The sequence below is a fragment of the Bombus terrestris genome, chromosome 11, assembly GCF_910591885.1.
Source record: "Bombus terrestris chromosome 11, iyBomTerr1.2, whole genome shotgun sequence".
In the NCBI taxonomy this organism is placed as follows: domain Eukaryota; kingdom Metazoa; phylum Arthropoda; class Insecta; order Hymenoptera; family Apidae; genus Bombus; species Bombus terrestris.
Window position 1 is genome coordinate 6,642,997 of NC_063279.1, and position 16,987 is coordinate 6,659,983.

The window sequence follows — 16,987 nt, forward strand, 5'->3', positions numbered from 1 at the left end:
CGTGAGAGTTCATTGGTAACATCGTTAGGGATTTAAGATGGCGGCTGATGAAGTAAACTTACGAAATTGTGCTCTGTTAAAAGTCGTTTGTGCTTTTGTCGTTTATTGAATATTGTCAGTTGATAGTTTCAATTCATCTTTATGTAATATCGATTTAAGATCTTCAACGAACGAAACGTGTCTCTCGAAAAAGTAAGATATAAACTTTTCCCGAGTCACGGGCTTACAATGTCAGTAATTGCCTCAAAGCCATGCCACGAGAAAGAAAATTTGAAATCGACGGAGGAGGACGATTGGAAAATGCAGCTTGCATTTTGCAAACCACGGCATACAGCGACAATTGAAGGCGTAAATTGCATTACACAGACATGGAGGATGAAAGAACGGGTTTGTTACTTTTTTTCTTTGCTTCTTTGGTTGATATACCCTGAAAAATTATGTACTTAGTTCTATGATAGAGTTTTATAAATTTCTATTTTCTAGATGAAAACTGTGAGCGTGGCTCTAGTTTTATGTTTAAACGTTGGTGTTGATCCACCGGACATTGTCAAGACGCAACCGTGCGCACGTCTCGAGTGTTGGATCGGTATTTATTTTAGTTTATTTACATCCCCACAATTCCCCGCTGCCATTGCCATTATGTAATGCATTTTGAGGTTATGCATGTGGATGACAGCAGTCTGTAAATGAACGCGATTATAGTAAATAATCTGTAGATGGCGTTATATTTATTATTAATATGAATATTTCATCTGTAGTATGAGAATGTTCTTTTGCTTTCTTTCCTTCGGTTTTCTTTTACTGGTTATTTCAAATATGCATAATTTCTTTTTTGTGATTGCATTATTTTATAGTTTTGTATAATTGTATAATTATAAACAAAAATTGCACTGGTTTTAATTATTCCATTCAAATGATCTAATTGTGACTTGAAACTTAATTGTTATTGATTACAATTAGAACAATTATAATTTTTAAAATTTTATAGATCCTCTGTCAGTAAGTCCACAGAAAGCTTTAGAAACTATAGGTTCTAATTTACAAAAACAGTATGAACGATGGCAACCAAGAGCTCGTTACAAACAAAGTTTAGACCCCACTGTTGAAGAAGTTAAAAAATTGTGTACTTCTTTGAGACGAAATGCAAAGGAGGAAAGAGTTCTTTTTCATTATAATGGTCATGGTGTTCCTAAACCTACTAGTAATGGTGAAATTTGGGTATTTAATAGAGTTAGTAAACTCAAGCATTTTAATTACTGTAAATAATAATTTGATAAGTGTTTTTAATATCACATTATTATTGCAGACATATACACAATACATTCCTTTGTCTGTATATGATTTACAGACATGGATGGGTGCACCTAGCATCTATGTATATGACTGCTCCAATGCAGGTATCATTGTAGAGTCTTTTCAACAATTTGCAGAGCAACACGAGAAAGAATATGAGGTATAAATATTAAGAGAGATTTAAGTAAAAGTAACTGTCATATGTAACCATATTGAAAATGTTACCTTATAGATGGAAAAGCAGGCAGTTCAGCAAAATCGTGCAACTGGAGTTGCAAGTGCCACTGCACCATCCTATAAAAATTGTATCCAATTGGCAGCATGCGCTGCTAATCAAATTTTACCTATGAATCCAGACTTACCTGCAGACATATTTACATCATGTCTTACAACTCCAATAAAAATAGCATTGCGATGGTAAAATAGAAATATAATTTGTTGAAGATATACCAAATTTCGTATAAGACCAGAGTTAAACTTTTATTTCTTTTGTAGGTTTGTCATGCAAAATACATCAAAGTTGGTACCAAAAATATCACTAGATTTAATTGACAAGTAAGAATTATATATAGTAGGGACAAGTTTATAGTACTTATGTATGTAGTATTTTCTTGAATGAAATAAAATGTTGAAATTATGATAAATACATTTCAGAATTCCAGGACAATTGACTGATAGAAGAACAATGTTAGGGGAACTTAATTGGATTTTTACAGCAATTACTGACACTATTGCATGGAACACATTGCCAAGAGGTAAATTTGTATACTATAATTGTTTTTAGGATATATAAATGACAAATACTAAATATATTCGATTTATAGATTTATTTCAGAGATTATTCAGGCAAGATTTATTAGTAGCTAGTTTATTTAGAAATTTCTTACTTGCTGAAAGAATACTTCGCTCATATGACTGCACTCCAGTTTCTTGCCCAAAATTACCACCTACTTATCAGGTAAATAGAAAAATATTTTAACTTTAATATTTTTCTAAAAATTAGGTATTTGTTTTATCTATTATTATTCTTTCATTAATATATTTATCTCTTACCAATTTAGCACCCTATGTGGCAGGCATGGGATTTGGCACTTGATCTCTGCTTAGCACAATTGCCATCTATTCTTGAAAATGAAGATCAATTTATACATTCACCCTTTTTTGAAGAACAATTGACAGCCTTTCAAGTATGGCTTACACTAGGTTCTAAGAATCGCAATCCTCCAGAGCAACTGCCAATAGTACTACAAGTGTTATTAAGTCAAGTTCATAGACTAAGAGCGTTAGAGTTATTAGGGCGTTTTCTTGATCTTGGTCCATGGGCAGTGAACTTGGCTCTTAGTGTAGGCATTTTTCCATATGTTTTAAAATTACTTCAAAGTAATGCCAGAGAACTACGTCCACTACTTGTTTTCATTTGGGCAAAGATTCTTGCAGTTGATAGTGTAAGTGTTAAGAATTTCAATATCTTAAACCTTTCATTAATTATTTATTATATTTTAGACTTGTCAAGCAGATCTCGTACGAGATGGAGGGCATAAATATTTTTTATCTGTTCTTCAGGATACTTCTATACCGGTATTATATTGTTATACATAATTTTATCGAAAAATTTTTTCATGCAACTTTTTTATACAAGTTTATTCTGTTTTAGAGTGAACATAGGACGTTAGCGGCATTTGTTTTGGCTAGCATTGTAAACGATTATCGACCGGGTCAAGTCGCTGCAAATCATGGCAGTCTCGTATCAATTTGTCTGGAACAACTTGGAGATTCAAATGCTTTATTACGACAATGGCTATGTTTGTGTCTCGCGAGACTTTGGCATAATTATGACAAAGCAAGATGGTGTGGAGTCAGAGACATTGCCCACGAAAAACTGTTTATATTATTACAGGACCCAGTTCCTGAGGTATAAAATCATTTCATGATGAGGTCAAATTCATTTATTTAATGTATTAATATTTATGCATGATGATAGTAATGTATTTAAAAAAGAAATAAAATTATATAGGTTCGAGCGGCGAGTGTTTATGCTTTGGGAACATTCATAAATAGTGTAACAACACGAAGTGAACATGCAAATAATATTGATCAAATTATAGCTATGACGCTTATTAATACTGTGTCTCATGACATGTGTCCCTTAGTTAGAAAAGTATGTAAGTTTGTCGTATAACAATACATATTTTAATTATATACTTAATATTCTTAATATGAAAAAAATTATGAATTATTTTACAGGAATTAGTAGTAGCACTTCAGTGGATGGTATTACATTTTGAAAATTCGTTTGTAACATTAGCATTGGCTGAAGAAAATAGTCGAAAAGATCTCGTAGTGGAAACGTTATCGCCATTTAGCGGAATGAGACGTATTAGTTCTAGAGATAGGTTGAAAATGCTTTCTCCGAACAACACATACAGTGTGGATAGTACAGATGGATTTGGTCAGGATCGTATTAAAAGAGTGTCGTCGTCGTCGTCTATTAGTAGCTTAGGTAAGTGATAAAATGTGTTGCTTTTAGCTAGAGTTACTAGCTTTATTGCCGGATTTTCGATAACAGTTCCTTGTATTGTTTCATTCATGTACCAGGAAATAATTGGGAGTTCGTGAGGAAACCTTGCGAGTCACTTGGTAATAATGATTGGAAATTCCATTGCATGTTCGTACATAGTTCATCCTTCATTTTTAGATCTCGTAATTTTTAATTTATAGCCAATGCTATATCACTATTTTGTTATTTACAAGCACATTATCGTAAGGAACAGATATTTTTCTATATTAAAAATAAAATACAATAAACCGTGTTTTTTTATTATTTGTAGGGCACAGTTCTCTTGGAAATTTACCAAGTCTTTCCTATGGTAGTGTATATATGAAATTGTGGCATGGATTATGCAGTCTTGACAATGATCCTCATCCTGTGGTTGCTACTATGTCTCAGAAGGTCACAAATCATATTCGAAATCAGGTAAACATGATGATTTAATAATGATTACATTCATTTATATCAAAATTTAATGAAATAATACAATATTCCTTAACTGCAGGTCAAAGAATCCTCTGCACCTAAGGAAGTAATTGAAACAAAAATATCTTCGTCACTGTCTCTTCCGCCTTCTCCATCAAATCGTACCACATATTTAAGGTTAGTCAATATTTGATATATTTTTATATATGATTTTTATACTGTTATGTTTAACTTATTATAAAATAAAGTAATAGCAAAGGAGAATCACCACCTACAGTAAACTCTGGGACAGATTTATTACGTTCGTCGAGAATACCATTGCATGGCAATCGTTCAAGGAAACCAATTCCCAACACAGTAAGAATTACTTGATGTCATTTATGAGTAATGCTATATTTTACTTATATTTATAGCGGTATTTTATTGCAGATTTCAGAAGAAGCAGATGAAGTTGCTGGAATTAAAACACCATTAACTACTTCACAATTTGTTGAGTGGAGTTGTGCTCAATTTGCTCAGCCTGTTAGTTTAGAAATTGAAACTGAATCAATGAATGACATGGAAAGTAGAGCACATTATGAAAGAGAATGGCGGTAAGAATACTTAATGTAATTACTTACTATTGTATCATTGCAAAGAGAAAAACTAACTTGCAGTTTTTAATATTCAGATACTTAAGAAATAAGAAACAAAGATGTGATGCAAGAGAAGAACAATTACGTGCAGTACAAAGTAGGGTAGAATCACAAGTATTTCATACAAGGTGTTCACATTCTCCAGAAGTTTTAACATTTCATCCTTTTGAACCTCATTTGGCTGTAGCATTGAAAGATTATTTCGGGTATTTAAGTTTTAATATAGTCTAATTTTATTACTATCATATGAGACATGATATTACTTAATAAATTATTTATTTACAGGGTATGGGATTGTCAAACCGGTACAAAGTTAACTTATTGTGCAAGTCATGGAAATAAAATGTCTCGTATTACAGCGCTGGAGTTTATTAATGCTCACGATATAACGTTATTAATGGCTGGATCTGACGATGGTTCGGTTAGAGTGTGGAAAAATTATAGTAGTATGTTAAATCGCGATCCAGTTTTACTTACTGCTTGGCAAGCAATGGCTGATATACAACCTGCTACAAAAGCAACTACCGGTATGTATATTCTAGAATATCAGTGTATTTATTGCAACTATATACATTAATTAAAATTGTTTGTAGCAACAGCTGGATTAGTTACTAAGTGGGAGCAAAGATCCCTTACATTGGCTGTAACAGGTGATGTTCGTATTGTCAGACTTTGGGATGCAGAGACTGAATTAAAGAAACAAGATATACCAACAGGTGCTGATTGTTGTGCTACATGCGTTGATGTCGATGGTATAGGTTAGTTTCTTACATACTTTATATTAATTTAATTGCAGAATAAGATATACATGTAAAAGGCGTAAAATGTAATAGAAGTAAACATTATTTTATTTAATTACACATAGGTGCCATGATGGCAGTAGGTTGTGGAGATGGTTCAGTTCGTTTATTTGATAGAAGATTGCCCCCTTTAGAATCAAGAGTTATGATTTGGAGAGAGCATACAGCATGGGTGCTAGGCACATCTTTGAGAAAATGTGAAAGATCTGCACCGCAACTGTTCACTGGATCATCTTCAGGAGATATTAGAATATTTGATCTTAGAAAAAATTCTTCTGTGAGCACTGTACAGATAACACAAGGTATTACAGCATTGGCAGCACATGAAATGGCTGATATTTTTGCGTGGTAAGTTTAGGATATTATTGACCGGAATTATAGTAAAATTATACAGATTATTTCAGATCTATATATGCATATTCTTTTCAGTGGATCAACGAATCACTGTATAAGTGTATATAACACTATGGGTCAACACCTAAACACAATAAAATTTCATGAAGGATTTATGGCCACTCGTATTAGTCCAGTAAGTTGTCTAAGTTTTCATCCCTATCGTGTGATTCTAGCAGCTGGTTGCGTAGACAATACTATCACAGCATATGCGTCTGAATCACGCAGATGACTAATAGAGATGGAATTGTTGTAAAATTATTTTTACAAATGTAAATCAATGGTACTTGATACTCTTAACACTAATAGTCAGTGAAAACAAATGTTAGGGGCGTAATATTGGACTTTATTAGGAAAATTAGAAGGTGTATTCTTATTTTTCACTTATTTACGATTTTCTACTGCGTTTTTTTCGTATCTACAAACGCCTTTCCTTGGAATTAATTTATGTGGAGAAACTAACAATAATTCTTGTGATTACAAAACCTGTGAAGCAACTAAAGTCTTTAGGGACGACCAAAGAGAAGATAATACAAGCTACATGTGCAAGGGCAATGTAATATTTTGAAACGCAGTTGAAAAAAATTTGATGTTCTTACGAATAATGATGCATAATATATGCGTATGTGATGCAACGAAAAAGATTTGAATGTATGTATGAATGTGTTTAATATTTAATAAAGCTTGTAACATTCGCAAGGAAATAACCTTGATTATTGTGCCATGCAAAATTAGCTCCAATTAGATTTATGAATAACGTTTCATATAAATTTAGGTAATAGAAGATTCAATTGTTTTTCACATCTTAATAATTCCTTCCCTTAATTCTCTTTTTATCTCTTAATATTTTTACAAAATTTTAGTCTTGGAGCTAGAATTTATTTAAATAATTTAACTACATTTAGTTTATGACTAGTATCAATAATAATAAAGATCAATAATAAAGAATAAATATAGTAAAGATTAAAAGGACCGAAATAAATTACTTAAAATGGCAACTATATGAAACAATGTTTCTGTATTAATGAAAAATTTGTTGTAAATTTGCTTTATGTATATGTTTTTATTTATAATTTTCTCATTATGAAACTTTTCGTTGCAATTTTAAAGAAAAAGAATTGTTTTTGTAAATATTATGTATCATATATTTATCAATAATAACATTATTTGTTAAATGGTATTAATGTTGCGTTTAAGTAATAATGGTTTATAAGCGTCTCTTTGTAACTTGTGAAAATACCTCTTATCATGTTAAAACTTAAAAAGTTTGTAAGGAAATGCCTTCTCAGTGACAAATGATTTAAATAATTAAGCAAATATATATAATTTGTATTTGACTAAATAAGCCGCTATACTATTTGGAAAGTATTTTATGAATATTTATACGTTGTATGTGTGTGTATTTTATATTGCTATTGTAACCCTTCATTGCTACCATTATTGTTTATGGATATTGTAATCGTTTTGAAAGAAACGCCACATCGGTATATATCAAGAAGAAGCAATCAGATTTCATATGTATCAGTAATATGAGTATAATCTAAATTGCATAAATGATAAGGAAGAGCAAGAAAAGATCAGGTAATAAATTCGTGAATAAAAATGTACATAAGTGTAGAATATCAAGTGTAATGTTTGAAAAACCGCAATGTTAAAAATATAGATTTATCTCCTCGTATTATATATACAATAGTTTTATTAGTAGCATTTAGCATTCAGAAACGCGATAAGAGATGTGGATTGCTATCCTTTAAATATATGTATAAAGTAAGGATCTCTGACGTAGTTGCATATATAAGATGTTTCAAAAATTGAGTGCAATCATATTCACCTATAAATGTAAAAGAGTAAATTTTTACTTAATAACGGAGTACATAACAAATAATGTTTATTTGTGGCGTAGAACCCTTTGTGCGTGTATATAAAAATTTATATATAGATTAAAAACACGCTTTGTGTTTGGAGAAAGAGATATTTATTTAAATGGAAAAGATAAGATATTTTAATCGTGAAATTGATGTTGCATTACAATTTATCAATTTGTGACATGTGTTTCTGCCAATACATTGGTTATTTTGATTGTAAACTTCCGGGACACATCATATAACATGTACATGGTTTGATGGGAATTTTAATAGAGACATCTAAATGGTACTTACTCCTTAAATTCAGCATTAATTGTTATATAAACGCCTAGAATTATTTCTGTATATATTATTATATATACGATGCACCATCATTGCTATCGTTAACGATAATTATCGGAAACGTGAAACATTAGGAAAATAATTCACGATGGGGCGAATATGACGTATTATTTTGCACTGTAGCCGTTATTATACATATATGATCGCCTTGTAACAAATATAATATAATTATGTTATTTCAGTGTAAGATTAATTTGCACAATTGTTTATTTACTAACGCAAATGTTAGATAATGGCGGAAGGTACGTAATAGATAACATCTTAAAAATTTTTATTACTAATTATGAATAATAATTATATTATTAATCATATTATTATTATATTTTAGAGAATTATCAAAGTATTTAATGTAATCGTGTGATTTATTTTTGAATTTCTATGTTACAGTAATAAGTGATAACTGTCATAACATAAATAAAATGTAATTATTATTACAGAATAAACGATGAATCAACATGATTATATATATAGCAATACATATTGACTAATATGGTATAAATTGGTTGATTAGTCGTGTAACTGTCGTTGACTGGTTTATGTCGGAAGGAGAAACCTACATTGTAAATATGTATATATGAACTTAGTTACTTACTAATATTCAGATCATCAACATTCTTAGATTTGCAGTGTCACTTTGCAAATGTAAGTGTAAATCAGAGTGAAGGAATGGGTCATCAAAGTGTAACTAACGGTTTGTATATTTTAACTGGTTCTGTTAACAACAGAATCTCACCATATCACAATCTTGTTGATTATAGTCGTAACAAATTATTGCTTGAATATAGTATTTAAATGTCAGCCAATTAAACAGGTGTTATAATGTTATTTCTAGGATAGCTTAGAGATAGATCTATTACTGGATTGCTGTAAATCATTACGATTTGTCAATTCTGTTCGGGAGTACTAAATTTCAAATTTTTTATTTCTGTAGTTCTGTAGTTCTGTAGTTCTGTAGTTTCTATGTATCATTACATATATATAGTAGATATAAAAAACAAATTCTGTGTTTTAATGCAAATTCAAATATTTTCCCGCCTCTTAGCGTGTATACAGCGCCGACGTTTAGTTTTTAAAATAACTTTTCGTTTAGCATTCTGATTAGAAAATAGTCGTAGATACAACGTGTAAGATGTTGATAAAGTACATATTTAATATTGCATTTTAGTTGCGTTTTAGCTTAATAGAAACGTTGCTAAAGTTGCTGGAACGAATTCTGTGCTTACAATTAATGTAGGAAATGATACAATTCTATCAACGGAGATTTTAACTTTAAATGTAGCTATGTCCCAACTATAAGAATGACTAAGAAGCTTAGAACGAAAAACAATAAGAAATACAGAATAAAAATGAACAAAAAAAAATAGAAAGAGGAAGTCACTGACATCAAGAGAAGGTATCTCAGTGATTAAAATATAAATATAGATCAAAACATTTCAAAAGTATTTTTCTATATAAAAGATATATTTTAAATAATATTAATTATATAATAATAATAATATCTTTTCCACAGCTAATATACATATTTAAATACAGATTTTGATCAGTATCTTTATTAAATTTATTAAATTTGAATTTTTAAATGAAATTAAATCCGTGTCGGGTGATTTGAATGAAGGCTACTGTAAATGTATAGCTTGTCGCGAAACAAACGCCTGGAAGATGTGCATCTAGGTATCTACAGTTTGTTTTATAACGGAGCGGAAGAAGAAGAAAGGTATTAAGGCAGGCGCTTCCTTTAAACAATATTTACCCTTACTTCCATATTTTTCTTTAATCTTATCTTCTTTCACTTTACAGAATGTCCCGACTATTTTAACGACCTGTTATATGTATTAGCAACCAGTGTTACTAGATAAAAATAGGTTCGGGTAATGACCTCATTTCATGATATTCGTGAACAAGGATAAAGTAGTTTTCCCCGTATACTTTCCTGTTATCCTGGAAGTTTAAACGCGTTATTAATATTGTAAGTATACATTTTTTTGTTGAAATTACTATTGTAGAATATAGTGTTTTAAATTGTTATTGAGTTATAAATGAAACCATATACAAAATATATTGTATAATAACCTGAACAACTGTGTAAACTAACGAGGATTATGTTTAGTAAATTCGGTTAAATTTTAAGATTAAGTAGAAATTTTTAAGGGAATTCACAATTATGCTTTATTTTGGTAAGAAGGTGTCATAATTTGTGATTTATTTGTTTGTAAATGGTCTGTTGATGGCCAATTTCAAATTTTGTCAAAAAAGAGTTAACATAGTGGATATAAAATTATTAAAGAGCTGAAGATGAATAATCTTCTTTTTGCCATTATAGCAATTATTTTTTAATGTAATGAAATAAAAATTTATATATTTCTGATATTGAAAATTAAAAAGGATTTTTATATCTTTAGAATTAATAGAATAAAATAAAGAAAGATTTTTAATATTTTATTCGGTTGTGAATTCCTTTAATTCGTTACAACGTTCGTGTACTTTCCCTTTTTCTATTTCTATACATTTGATGAAAGTTCTAATTTCGAAAACTGCTAATGAGACTTACGATTTAGAAATTTCACTTCGATGGCAATCCATCTTTGGAAATTTTTTGTATTCCATTCGGATATTATCTGTTCTCTATTTTCCATATCCTTGCAGATACTCCCAGATTTTTGTGTAAATTGTCTGTCAGTATTATGAAATAATGCCAAAAACGTTATGGATCGATAACTTTGACATCATTCTTACTCGGACTACTTATTTTATTTTCCTAGAAAATTATTCTGTTAAGATATCCTATATATATCTTCTTTACAAACGTAAAATTTCAATTAAAATCACTATATCTTTTTAAAACAATCTTATTTTTAATTTTCTCAAATTAATTATTTAGATTAATTTAGAACTAAAATACAATAAACTAAAATGTTTATTAGTATTAAGTTTTTACTGACTACTTACATGAACTCTGAAACGAAAAAGTATTGAAAAATCTATTATATTATACTTACTATCATAAACATTTAGCAATATTGAATTGTATTTAGTGGCAACAAAAAGTATTTGTTCAACACTGTATTTATTATAACTTTTACATATTAATTAAGTCCAAGCAAATTAAGATTTATATCATTTGATAGTATTTTAATATAACTGCAAAAACTTGGTACTATGAAAATAAAATGTGAAAATAAAACCTGATCAAAATTTTTTGTGACCACTATATATACAATTTTTTCCATTTACCATACATCTAAATCCATTCTCTAGAAATTCTTTCAACGCCATCCCCATAAACATTATATACACTTCTATTGACTATTGTCGTATCAATAAAAAAAAATGTACATATAATTACTTATGTATGACGTTTGATTACTTATGATGGAATCGTAAGAGGTAACGATTATTCGCTAAGACGAAATAATATAATTGTAAAGGTGAATGTTCATTCATGTTTCATGGGGGAGACTTGTGTTTTATGTTTGTTTCATGTTACAATGAGCACCCATTATTAAACTACGGACTGTGATTCAGGCCGGGGTAGGCACGTGCGATGTGTGCGCGGACGAGACAGCGGTGTGAGGCGCAAAGCGCAGCCGCAGTCGTCGCTCGGATCTCGATCGGGCCGGTTGCGTACTGTGTTTGTAGGTAGATTCGCGAGCTACCAACAAGCGTCGTTTAGTCCATTCCGAGCCGTGCAATCGAGATGGTCTTTTTCCTAGTTTTTCTATATGACCACGCGTAAGCATTACTCTTCTGCGTGTGTTTGTCTTGCTCCTAACATTTATCTATCTCGCGACCGTGTAACGACATTTAAGTAACGATCGTTCGTTCGTTCTTCCTTTTAAGACTTTAAGAAAGTGAGACAGAGAGACAACGAGATAAAAAGAGTACTATAATTCAAATCATCATGGATCGATCATCGAAAATGATTCTACGAAAGATCATTATAGATTTCGTGTGCTTGCTTATTGGTAAGTGGATCAACATATTCATGCGTACGTATAGATGCGCGAACGAATAGTCCGAATATTTCCGTGATTCGTAGCACGAGTGGTAAACGACTGGCTTGGAGAGATTCCTTTGTATCCGCGCCAGAAGAGTACGATGAACGATGATTACGTTATATCGGGCGGCTGTCAGATTGACAGTCGAGGCGCCGCATGCGGCCCGTTTGATCTCTCAGCGAACTAACCTTTAAATTGGCAGGTGCTTACCTCGTACGGAATTAAGAATCTATTGCAATGTAGGGTAAAGTAGAGTTATTTCAGTGAGAAAGATACTTGAGTCAAGCTAAGTAATTTAACTTGTAATTCGTGAAATTTGGTTATGAATAGTTTTTGACTGATCTATATTCGAAAACAAAGTGTTCAACTTGCTATTAGTGACGTAATAGATAATCAAATATGTAGATCGTATACATCGTATACATTGAGAGAGCTCGACGGCCATGGTTCTCTACGAGGACATAATTTTTACTCGTCAAAAGGAATGAAGTTTGTCCAACTAAGATCGTCAGTTGTGATTATAATTCGGCAACGTGTATTACTTTATTTCTAGAAATTAGTTTCCTATTTATTTTATTATTTCTTATATAATACCTCCTGACTTAGATAACTTCACTATAGCATTATTCAAATTATATTCATGTTTTCCATATTCTTTCACTCTGAATCTAGAGTATGTAGATGATATTTTCTCATTCTTTAGTAATATACAACAAACCTTACTGCTATATACAAGGACTATATACTAAATAACTCGTATACGAAATCGTACGTCGTACGTTACTATAAACCTATAAATAAACAATGTATTGTCATTACTAGACCACTGATGTTTATAAAAATCCATATTTTTATAAATATAATTCAGAAACTAGAAATTAGGTAAAAAATTGTTTTATCTGTTAGATGTTGTAAAGATTTCTATATAGATTACTATACGGTGCGAATTCTTCAATTGTATTCACAAAAATATGAATTTGCAGAACTATCCATAATCTAGTCATTACTCTATTAAACTTTCATCTAGTACCATTAGTACGATTATTATGTCGTGAACAAATATATACTATTATAAATATACGAGTCGCTTTCTAGCTCGGAATGTACGTTGTGCGCGTCTGAAGGTTATTGTTTAGGTAGGCGAGCTTCCAATGCTATATGGTACATACCAATCGAGATTCGAGTATTCTAATGCACGAACGACGAATCGATCGTCTGCTACATTCTCCTAACGTAATTTAGGCGAACCTAAACAAACGTACAACGTGCGTTCGATGCCGCGATATCGATAATGCTTTTTCAAGCGTTCGAACGTTTTTCGGTTTGCACTTCTTTTTCCTTTGATCCCTTAGGTATGTTTTCATTGCGCTATCTGCGCGCGTACGTGTCTTCCAAATAAATTCTTTAGTTTGTTGCTGATTTCTTTAGTTCGTTGATTTTGGAACGTTGAATTGTGGAAAGGTTATGAAAAATTGTTTAGTTTATCTTGGTAAACACAGGAGAATAGTAACACCCTTTAGCTCGATCGATTTAATCTGAGAAGTGGTGACACGGTTTCGTTTAACGGGTTATCTGGTACACTGCAGTTATTCGATATTCTTTCTATTTCATAAAAATTTGATATCTAAGGCAATCCAATAAACTTTTTAAACCAGAAACTTCTCTTTTATTACACCGTCTTTATCGCAATATATTCCATGAATATTAATGTAAAATTTAAATAAGATTTATTAATTTATGAAAAGACAAAGTTATGAGGATTGCTCAAAATAAGAAAGAGTATTGAGACAAATCGTAAAAAATTGTAAAAATATTAGAAATATTTCTTTGTTTCTTATCTATAATATAAATAAATATGATGAGATGTACAAAATTAGAGATCAGAATTAAAACAAAATGAAGAGTGGAAGATTTCGATTTATTTAAAATAATTTCAGGTGTTGGTTTTTTGTGATTTATATTTTGTAATTCGTGGTTGCAGAATAATATATTTATTTTGAGTTGGGCGATTTTTTCGAAGGTCACATTTGAAATTCTGTTCTTCTCGAATCTGTCTCGGTGTCGCAATATCGTCTGTAGAATACAAAAATAAGCTAAAACTCGAGGAAAAAGTATCTTTGGACGTTTCTTCACTAGAAAATCTTTATTCATTCGCAATATACAATTCAATAATAAAAAGATAGAATAAAAGTTTATCATATTGATGATTAAGTAACTTTTTCGTAGTTTATAACCTAATTTAAAGTATTTATTTGCAAATTAGATTATTATGGGAATACATTTGAAGGGAACTAAAGTTGGAATAGAAAGTTGATTGTCCTTTTAGATATTTATTCTTCATGTTGGTGCAATCATTTGTCAGAAACGAAATTTATTACCGAAAACGAGATTTATTGCTGTTTCATCCGCCATCATCTATGGTCATTCGAAGCAATGTCGCTTCGCGTCGTTAAGACCGAGGAATATTTACGACGTACAAAGAAAAAAAGAGACAAAACAGAAAAAGATACTGGCTGTGTTAAAACGTGCGAATCCAACTTCGTAGGTGAAATGGACACGTAAGAATAAAAATATACTGTGTATTATTGAATATTTTGATATTTTAAAGTTATGAATTCATAGTATTATTCACGTACAGTCTTATCCGTAAAAAAAGAAAAAATGTAAGATTCATAAATCTGAGCTGCGATGTAAGTTTCTAAATATTATCCTGTTACCGAGTTTCTGACGTGTAAAAAGAATCGGTAATAGACAGAATAGATGATATACAAGAGCGTTATTTTTTAGATTTCGATGAAACTTTGTAGGTTAGATAGAGGAACGAAAAATACTTGACTCATGCGTACGCAGGTGTTAGATATACAATAAAACTGACGAAAACTGACGATTGTCACGAATTCAAAAGGTTTTCACACGTTCTAGAGTTTTTACTATATGAATTTCTGCTATAGTTACATCTGTTTTATACCTTAGAAAGAGATAGAAGTTAATAGAATAGTATTATCTTTGATATTTTGGTATGATAAAATAGCGAAGAATTCATTCAAATGAACGAGTCAGAAAATGATTTCTTTATTCTTAAAATTTCCTAAATCTTTACAACATCAGATATAAAAAAACCACATATTTTCAACTTTTTATATGAAATAAATATTAATAATTACTTATGCTATCGAAAATATGAAATTTATATCATTATGCTTGGTAACTTAACCTAATCTCCCTGGTGCTATACTATTATAAGGTTAAACAACATACCTTCGCATTCATTTCTTTTCTTCTTTTTCTGTGTCTTAGACTATGTTTGCAGTAGATGCATGTTCCGTTTATTATTAAAATTAATAATTAAAATTAAATATATAGATTCTTATAAGTATATGCATTTCGATTTTCAGATGTTTCTTTCGTAAAAACGACATTACCTCAATACATAGATTCATATGTATATAGTTTAATATAAGTTGTAATAGTGTGCATAATTCACTTCTGAAATTAAGTTCACGTTTTTGGAAGGCATGTTTCACAAAAGTTACGAGTGAAAGAGAAGAGACAAAGTATTATGTACCTCTCATTCGACAAAGAGAAACGCGACCGTCCACTGGCCACAGATGAAAACCAGATAATGCAAAAATGAGTATTATTCATGGCGGGAAGTAGGCCGAGGGCATTTTCGTCTCGAAAGTTGCTCGCAGGTGTCTATTTGTTCCATCTTTGTTTGCGCGTTTGTCTTCCAATTCAACACGTGAATAAGCTTGAATCGTGCAGGTTGCCTCATTTTTCTTCTTCTTCTCTCTTTCATTAAAATCTATATTTTAATGTATCGCGATCAACTGTTATCGATATCAACGACAGCGATAGGCGAGTTACGATAGCCGCGGCAAATTTGAAATCATATTAAGAATAATAGCGGATCTCTGTTTTAATTAGATACATAATTGTTTAATTGGGGTTCTCCTTGTTTATTACTGAATTTGATAGGGTAATTGAAAGGATCAATTTGTAATTTCTTATGACAATTTTGTCGATTTATATAAGTTTTACAACTTTAGTAGTATCTGCATCTTTAAGATTTTCCTCAATTATCCATTTTTCTCAATGACTGGAATACGTATAACTCAGTGATTGAAATATTTATTGGATGCTATATAGTAATAGTTTATTGGATATTGTAATGACATAATATATTCTGTAGTGTGTAGGCTGTTATTATATTATTAAATATATTAGAGTATATGCTCTGGGAGGTAGGATGTTGATTTAAGATAGGAGTGTGTTTTAAAATTAAAATAATTGGTACGCGTGTAATGTATGTATAACGATGGAAATAGGCGGAGGCAGTATGTGATTATGTATTTATGTTGTTGCTTGTGACGAGGGAGGAAGGTGGTTGATAAATGAAAATGAAAAGAGTATTTTCTTAAATCCATTATGGAAGAAGTTACCGAGCCAATAAGTTAGTAATATATTAAAGAAAACGAGAGTTAAAAAGTATACGCATATATAATACACAGTCTACAGAAATCTTATCGTTTAACTCATAATGATATATTAACAATTTCATAAATTTTCAATAAATTTTCAGTGACACGTTGATATTGCTTCGATGAAAGTAATTTAAAATAAAAGCCAGTCTCAACGGATTGTTCATTGTTTTTAGAAAAGAACTGTAAGTAGAACAAGAATTAGCATG

The 16,987-nt window shown here is 30.7% G+C and overlaps 2 protein-coding genes across 4 annotated transcripts in view; both read left to right on the forward strand.

Annotated features, from left to right (window-relative positions):
- Positions 1-5: 5 nt before the first annotated feature.
- LOC100646513 (regulatory-associated protein of mTOR) lies at positions 6-8,495 on the forward strand. 3 transcript variants are annotated; one of them, XM_003399123.4, is made up of 23 exons: positions 6-387; positions 484-586; positions 989-1,230; positions 1,307-1,453; positions 1,526-1,710; positions 1,789-1,848; positions 1,948-2,048; positions 2,118-2,251; positions 2,355-2,738; positions 2,797-2,871; positions 2,948-3,205; positions 3,308-3,451; positions 3,538-3,793; positions 3,889-3,930; positions 4,122-4,267; positions 4,347-4,444; positions 4,516-4,624; positions 4,697-4,860; positions 4,938-5,108; positions 5,188-5,429; positions 5,496-5,660; positions 5,768-6,050; positions 6,132-8,495. In XM_003399123.4, exons 1-23 carry the CDS (start codon positions 229-231, stop codon positions 6,325-6,327), a joined length of 3,864 nt encoding a protein of 1,287 aa, XP_003399171.1. In that variant the 5' UTR covers positions 6-228; the 3' UTR covers positions 6,328-8,495. The 3 variants fall into 3 exon arrangements, with proteins under 3 accessions (XP_003399171.1, XP_012169443.1, XP_003399170.1); XM_012314053.3 differs by having other exon boundaries at positions 5,502-5,660; XM_003399122.4 differs by lacking the exon at positions 3,889-3,930.
- Positions 8,496-11,899: 3,404 nt separating this feature from the next.
- The window catches only part of LOC100645226 (putative phosphatidate phosphatase), a 54,291-nt gene continuing 49,203 nt past the window's right edge, over positions 11,900-16,987 (forward strand). The window contains exon 1 of the mRNA XM_048410233.1: positions 11,900-12,264. Coding sequence (XP_048266190.1) covers positions 12,201-12,264 — 64 coding nt within the window. The 5' untranslated portion in view covers positions 11,900-12,200. The remainder of the gene's footprint in view (positions 12,265-16,987) is intronic.

What these genes read in the sequence shown, in the direction of transcription:
- LOC100646513 (XM_003399123.4), top strand. Translation starts at nt 229, where the DNA reads ATGTCAGTAATTGCCTCAAAGCCATGCCACGAGAAAGAAAATTTGAAA. An exon ending in GAAACCTTGCGAGTCACTTG is followed by an intron (nt 3,931 to 4,121) that starts GTAATAATGATT and finishes TATTATTTGTAG; the next exon opens with GGCACAGTTCTCTTGGAAAT. An exon ending in CGTTGATGTCGATGGTATAG is followed by an intron (nt 5,661 to 5,767) that starts GTTAGTTTCTTA and finishes AATTACACATAG; the next exon opens with GTGCCATGATGGCAGTAGGT.